The sequence below is a fragment of the Natrix helvetica genome (genome assembly GCF_964273705.1).
Source record: "Natrix helvetica genome assembly, chromosome: 1".
In the NCBI taxonomy this organism is placed as follows: domain Eukaryota; kingdom Metazoa; phylum Chordata; class Lepidosauria; order Squamata; family Natricidae; genus Natrix; species Natrix helvetica.
Genome location: NC_138548.1, coordinates 339,473,588 through 339,481,668, shown reverse-complemented (window position 1 = coordinate 339,481,668; position 8,081 = coordinate 339,473,588). Strand labels below are relative to the sequence as shown.

Genomic DNA, 8,081 nt, shown 5'->3' with positions numbered 1-8,081 from the left:
CTTCTCCCTTGGTACTGTACCTCGGGGGGGGGGGGAGACACCCTCTATTAAAGTTCTGGAATTTGCAAAGGATACAACCGTACAAAGTCTTTTATTTTGGATTGTCTAGGCATTGGCAGCCATGTTTAGCTGGTTTTGTTTGCTTAGTAGAGAAAACTTTCCTCTCATTCACTAAACTTTACTAGCTGGAGTAAAAGCTGAACTTCTCAACTGGTGAAATTAAAACTTTTTAAAGTTAAAAGTTAAAAACTGATTTAAAAGTAGAAAGAGTATTTTAAAAAAGAGTAAAAATAGAGTAAAAAGAAGAGCAAAGCTCAAAGCTAGGTCTCACTGTCACCATCTTTCATTAATATTTGAGTTTTGGGTATCTTCTGCATAACCACTATTATATTTATCCAATATGATTTGGCATCTTAATAAGTCCACCTCATGAGATGAAACATACCTGGAGTTTAATTACATTTCCAGTATTTGTTGGAAGTTCCATTATATATTCTTGCCAATCTATCTGGAATCAAATACCATCAATACATCATCTTATAAAATTATTCTTTCAAACTGTAATTCAAAGTAAACTTTAAACTGTTAGTTCACATATTTTCCCATTGATCTAACATTATATTATAGCCAAGGTTTTTCTCCCATTTTACCATACTATCCTTAACACGTTCTTCTTCCATGTTTATCCTAAGTTAGTATTTTATAAACATAATAAAACAAGTGGTCATATAACTAATTAAATATTTTATGTTAGTGCCTTTTTCCACATTTTTGGCTAACCCGATTCTCAGATAAAATTCTTACTCTTTCAAATCCAATAATAATAAAATACCTTCCATTGCTGCTATTTGCATATCTAACTTTTTTGTTTTTATGTGCGTATTTTTAACATCTTCCTTCATTCAGTTTTACCCTGTTACAAATTTTTCAGGTTTTTGGTGCAGCCTTTCATTTAAATTTTTAGCCATTGCGTCAAATTCACCAAACACTTTTTTGTGGTTTGTAATTTAAGAGCATTTTCTACTAAAAACTCTCTATAAAAAGTTAGATATTAAAATCCTGTTTTTTCTTTCTTTCTTTCTATCTATCTTTCTTTCTTTCTTCTTCTTTCACTTTCTTTTCCTTTGTTTTATTTTTCTTTCTCTTTGTGTTTCTTCCTTCCTCCCTTCTCTGTCTTTCCTCTCTCTATTTTGCTTGATATGTCGTTCTAAAAATACTTCGTTAGAGTTCTCTGATTCTTAATAAACTTCAGTGACCTCATGGCCAATATAGAACATATCAAATAAATAATCTTTAAGCAATGTTCAATATCAAAAAGAATTCAAAGTGTTCCCAAACACTTTCTTAGATCAACACTGCTGTTCCCATGATGAAAGGAAGAGGAAAGGGAAAAAAGAGAGGAAATTTCCTCTTCTTGAATTAAGGAACTGTATGTATAGGGAAAATGGAATGAAATACTAACGTTCTTCAAAATTGATAAAGCAATTTCAATAAATAATTATAATAAATAATGTTGCCTTTTCAATAACTAATGAAAAAGCCAAAAATGGCTAAAATCACTTCATTTCAAGACAAAAGACTGAACTCTGCCACTGCCCTTCCATGCCATAATCAGATGAAAGTGATAACTCAGATGAAGTTTTATCCTGAAAGCAATAAGTCTTTAATTGTAGTTCATCAAGGGAGTGTATTAGACTTGACAGCATTCAACCTGGCAATTAACATGTAATCTACTCATCCAAAGTAAAAGGCAAAATAGAAAGAAAAAAACCAAGTTACACATGAAAGTTAAAATTGAATAGCAGAAGCAGCACCTCTAAAATGCAGACAGATGTCACTCATGGGGAACAGAAATGTATTTCTAAAAAAAGTTAAATAGGTACATAGATCATTCATTCATTCATGATTACAATGAAAACATGCACATTGTTTTCATTTTAATTAATATATTCCTCTCTCTCTGGGGCTGCCAGTTGGGAGGGCCAAACTCAAAAAAACATTCCTTTCCGAGTCCAGTCGGTTAAATAGGAAAATCCATAGATTTAATCCATTAAATTAGCATACATTCTCACCCAAATCTCTCTCTGTTTCGAAAATTGGTTCCACATCTTTATGGATCTTTTTATGGGAAGTAAGCATACTGGGTCGGCTGAAGCACTGTCCACAATCCATGCATTTAAAGGGCTTCTCTCCTGTGTGTGTCCTTTTATGGGAAGTAAGGCTACTACACTGACTGAAAACCCTTCCACAATCCATGCATTTAAATGGCTTCTCTTCTGTGTGGATCCTTTTATGGAAAATAAGATTACTGTATTCACAAAAGCACCTTCCACATTCCATACATTTATATGGTTTCTCCCCTGTATGGATCCTTTTATGGGATGTAAGATCACTGCTTGTTCTTAAGCTCTTTCCACACTCCATGCATTTATATGGCTTCTCCCCCGTGTGGATCCTTTTGTGGGAAGTAAGGTCACTAAGTACTCTGAAGCTCTTTTCACACTCCATGCATTTATATGGCTTCTCCCCTGTGTGGATCCTTTTGTGGGAACTAAGCTCACTGAGTTTGCTGAATCCCTTTCCACGCTCCATGCATTTAAATGATTTTTCCTCTGTGTGGATCCTTTTATGAATCGTAAGAGTCTTGTTTTCACTGAAGTTTTTTTCATGCTCTAGGGATTTATTCGGCTTCTCTGCCAGGTGGATGCTTTTAGGTGATCTAAGAGACACATTTTCTTGAGAAAGTGTGAAAGTCCATTTGTATTGTTTTCCATTGTCTTTGTATATACAATCTTGTCCTTTGGCTTGGGTCAGATACTCTCCATTTACATCTAATGTTCCTTTGGATATTCTTATACCTTTCCCAATATATTTTTTCTTTATTTTTCTTGGTTGTTCAAGATACTGCACGTGAGCATCAATGGAAGATGAGCTTTCCTTATTACAATCATTCGACTGATTTCTCTCCTGCCTCTGGAATTTCATTTGAATTTCAGGCTTCTCCATTACGTCTCCATGTCTGAGCACTTGGAAGGAATCCCTAGACTCTTTATGGTCCTGCCTGTTATTACCTTGGGAACAACAATAAAAACAATAGCAAAGTTAGGAAAAAAGTTCAATCTATCAGAATTTATAATAATTGCCTTCTGGTATTTACCAGATTCCAATATATTGCATGCTTGCATATTTATATTTCCCCCCCTTTAATGACCCCGTAATCCCTCGCATTGAGGTGAAGTCGGAACAACTGAAGGAGCTGAGGGTTTACTTGCAGATATATTCTCATATTCTCATTGTGCCCAGACAGATAAATATCTGCCTCTGCCTAGGATAGAAGTCACAGCCTTCTGATTGTGAGGCGAGAGCTCCACCTCTCGGCCACTGCACTGCTCATTTCCATGCTTATAATAGCATGACAAAAATAATTATTGCTATTATGCATAAATTATAAGTCTGAAAATAGCAAAATAATAAAAACAACAACTGTATATTTGAAGAATGTACTTGGTTAATACATAGAATGCTGGCAGCAAACTGTATCAACTATTAGCACCAGTCAGTGGTATTTGTGATGCATTTTTGAATGTTCAGTTGACTGAATTTCATGTTTAATGAAATAATAATAATAATAATAATAATAATAATAATAATAATAATAATAATAATAAAGTCCAAACTAATGTTCACCCATGTAAAGAAAAAACTTTGAACTTTTGGAAAGAACTGTGGGAAAACCCAATGGAACACAACAAAACTGCCTCCTGGATCAAAGATATTCAACAACACGACAAAACAAAATGGAAAAATATTGTAATAAAAACTGACATGGTGGAAAAACAAGCAAAGAAGGTCAAGAACTGGAGTGCACCTAGCCTTGATGAACTGCATGGATACTGACTAAAACACCTGACCAGCCTCCATCATCGCATGGCCATTCAATTTGATCAAATGCTTCAAAATGTAACAAGTGAAAATGGTTAACAGCTCGAACATACTTGATAAGATCCAGAAAAGGGCATAGAACCAAGCAACTATCACCAAATTACTTGTCTGCCAACAACGTTCAAACTTTTTACAAGGATACTGGCAAATTCAGTATTCAATCATCTGATGCAAAACAGTGTGTATCCAGTAGAACAAAAAGGAAATTATAAAAAATCAAGAGGAACAAAAGATCAGCTGCTCATTGACAAAATGGTACTAAAAATGCAAAATGAAGAAAAAAAATTTAAATATGGCATGGATTGATTACAAGAAGGCATTTGACTCATTATCCCACAGCTGGATTAACACCTGTCTGGAAAACTTTGGAATCAGCAAAAATATCTGTACATTTTTGAAAGCAAATATGCAAAAATGGAAAACAGTTCTAACAGCAAATGGGGAGAACATTGGTGAAGTCAACGTCAGACGAGGAATCTTCCAAGAGGATTCACTTTCACCACTACTGTTCAACATTGCATTAATTCCACTGACAATAATCCTACGAAAGACAAAACTGGGATACCAAATCTCAAGCCAACATGGCAAGATAAACGATCTACTATACATGGATGACTTAAATATATATATCCGTAAAGCCCCACTGAACTTAAATCAATATTCAACACAGTTCAACTGTTCAGCAGTGATATGAAAATAAACTTTGGACTTGAAAAAGGTGCTACATTATCCATGTGGCAAGAAAAAATGGAAAAAACAGAAGGAATAGAACTGGGAAGTGGAAATATAGTGAAAATTTTTGGTTATAATAATAATAAATAATAATCAGAAACAGCCTATAATTACAAAACATCTTCCTGAAGTCTCTGACTGCAGAGTAGGAAACACCCTTACCAAGAGAGGCCACGTTCCTGTAATTTTCCATCATGACTTCCCAATGCAGAGCTTTTTGGTCAGGATCCAGCTGAGACCACTCCTCCTCGGAGAAATACACAGCCACCTCCTCGAAGGAGACAAGGCCTTCCTGATGGGGAAAGAGAGTACACAGAAGGCCCAGGAGGAATTGTTTAAAAAAAGGTCCTATCACTTATAAATTCCCAAAGCAAAGCTATGCACTAAGGTAAATGGCTCTGCTAAGTAAGGAAATGTGAGAATCTCTGTGTGGGGGGCATTTTTTGTGGCGTTTAGTAAATGGCTCATGGTATACCAAGAAGCTGCACTCCTGTCTATCCGCAATCCCTTCATGAAAGTGCTGGGAGAACTCAGCTAGGCATTTGGCTTCTGCTTCTTCTTGGATTTAAGGAAGTTGCTTCTAGTCTGAGACATCGACTGAATGGAAGATAACAAAGTGGAAGAAATTTCCCAAGAAGGACATTTTTACCTTTTGCAAAGCTAGGTTGCTTAGCCTTCAAATCCAGGCACAAATGAAGACATTAGAGTTTACTTTGCAAGCCAAAATTCCTTGATTATGTGCTCTTTCAAGAACAATTTATACTTTGAGAATTTCTATTAACTCGCATTGGATTTTAATAGTGTTACCATTTAATCTGCTCCACTTAGTTTTATCACTTTGTAAACAAAGCTTTTTTTTAAAAAAATGGTAATTTGCCAGTGTAAATAATAAGTTATTTTTGAGCATCCTTTGCACAAATCTAACTCAAAGAATTACAAAAAGATTGGGCATCATGAAGGATTACTTGAAAAGGTTTAGAGTAATCCCCCAAAATAAGACCAGGTTTAAAAAATTTTCCTCCAAAAGAGGCATTAGGTCTTATTTTTGTGGAATGTTTTTTTCAGTCTCACCTTGCGGTGGCGGCACCAACAGCCCTGCCCAGCAGGAGCTCGTGTGGCCACTGCCGGCTCACTTCTTCTGTGGCCACTTGCCACCAATTGTGCATATTGCCCCCAACCTCCATTTTGCTGTCATAGGCCTTCAGAAAGGTGCCCATCAATCTGGATCTCGTTTCTTGGCTGCAGGGGGCTTTCCTGAAGGCCTCTGACAGCCGAAAGGAGGCCAGGAGCGATATGCACAAGCGGTGGCAAGTGGCCGCAGAAGTGGGCCGGCAAGGTGAGGTAGGTGTGAGGGCAAGGGAGGACTGGTTGCAACTGTCATAAAGTAAGCAGGTGTGGGACATGGGAGGCTGCTATACAAACACACACCCGAATCTCCACCCTAGCTTGCTTTTTACTGGTGTGCCTCATCCCACTTCATGCAACCAGATGCAACGAAGTGGGCAGGATCCTAACTAGGGCTTATTTTGGGAGTAGGGCTTTTATAGGTGCACATATAAAATCAAGCCTAGGGTTTATTTTAAGGCTAGGTCTTAATTTCAGGGAAACACAGCAGCATAATTACAATTATTGGCAACAAGTAGCACTTTTTAAAAGTACTGGTCTTCAAAAACATTAATGGAAGGAGACAGTATTATGTACACCACCTCTGACTTTGTGAAGGAAAAGGAAAATACAATTCTAATAAATAAATTTCCTCTTCTTACCTGAATTGGAGTTTTAACCACTGTTTCAGCTCCACATTTGGAAATTGCCAATTTTCTACTATTCTTCCCTGTGAGGACACAGAATTTTAAACTACATAATTCATAATATAGGAGGTGGTATTCTATAAAAGGCAAGACATACAGAAGCTGAAACAGCTTAAATCTCTCTGGGGAATGGGAGAGCCTTGTATTACCTCTGGTTGTGTCTTGATTTGAAATATCCTGAGAGATCCTCCTGCAAAACATTTCAAGAGATGAATTGGATGGATGCCTCATTCCCTCAGGATCTCTGATCTCCACCATGAAGGACTTGAAAAAGTAGGCAGGAAACAAGAAGAATGAATGGACAATAAACATCAAGATTCTTTTTCTGTGAACACCATTTTGAAGCTCCAGAATCCATCAGTGAAGTTGGAAAGTGGAAAGGAACAACTATCACAAATAACAAAAAAAAGTCCTGCAGGAATTTTCAGAGTATCTCCACATATGATGAATGCCAAAGAACTCAGGTAGGCAAGGGATAATAATTCAAACACACTTTATTAGATTTAACAATTTCTGTGGTCCCAAATAAAGGTATCTCACCTGCCACTCAGTCCTCTCCTTCTTCTCCTCCGCCTGGCTCAGGAGGAAGCCTTCCACCAGGGCCACCGCCTGGGAGCTGGTCTCTGCTCCACACTCTCGTATCCAACTCTCCATTTGCAGGGGCAGAAGCGCCAGGAACCACTCCAAAACAACCAGGTCCAGCATCTGCGCTTTTGTGTGCTTTTCTGGTCTCAACCATTGACTACAAAAGGAATGGAGTCTGCTGCAAAGTCCTCGGGGACCCTCATTCTCTTTGTATTGGAAGCTCCTGAACTTCCAGGGTTCAACTTCTGAAAGGCTGGTTGTCTCCTCCAGGATCTTCTGCCCAATTCTTGCCCAGATCTCTCCACGGATTCCAGACTGAGAATCAGAACGGCCTTTTCCAGTTCCCTCACTTGCTAAAGATGGGCTTTTCATTCCTTCTCTGTTCTGTGGTGCAACTCCAAATGGGTCCAGGGAATCTTGTGGATCTCCAAACACCTTTCTATTCATAGTACCATTCCTGTAGTTACAGGTCAGGGAAGTCTTTCAGCCACCTCTGTCCATTTTTCTGGCTGCAGCAGAGAGTGTTACAAAGGGTATCCAATTTCTATGGTATATCTGAGATTAATTAGAAAGTGGTGGATTTAACTGTGAAGAACCTACATTCCAAAGGAAAGAAGTATTTTCTGAGCTGTAATCTTAAGGATTACAGTGGCATTGAGCACTTAATCCCTGTACATGAATCTGTGTTTGATACAAACTTTGGGACTTGCGTCCATCATGGACATAGAACACTGAATAAAATGCATTTTGCATCATTTTCAGTTGCTTTTTTTCTCAGAAAGGAGTGCTTCCTTTATAAAAGCCTAAATGTACATTTACCTGCAAGGGGGTTTAGACAAACTCTAACAGGTGAACAAAACAGGAAAGTTCACTTAAGAAAAAAAAAACCAGTTTTGGATGTTCCCTTTCTTCAGGTTTTCCTTTTTAAGAGCCAAATCACACAATTACACACAGGCAGGTTCCCAAAACATACATACCCTAAACACAAACTGGCTAAGCAACATATTAGTT

General features: G+C 37.5%; 1 protein-coding gene across 1 annotated transcript; it reads right to left on the bottom strand.

The window, feature by feature from the left end:
- Window positions 1-1,964: 1,964 nt before the first annotated feature.
- On the bottom strand, window positions 1,965-5,891 carry LOC309400247 (uncharacterized protein; the record flags this gene model as incomplete). Its single annotated transcript, XM_081968661.1, has 4 exons — window positions 1,965-3,071; window positions 4,837-4,966; window positions 5,324-5,348; window positions 5,746-5,891. The coding sequence occupies 4 exons, from the start codon at window positions 5,889-5,891 to the stop codon at window positions 2,056-2,058; spliced, it is 1,317 nt and encodes a 438-aa protein (XP_081824787.1). The 3' UTR covers window positions 1,965-2,055.
- Between the last annotated feature and the right edge of the window lie 2,190 nt (window positions 5,892-8,081).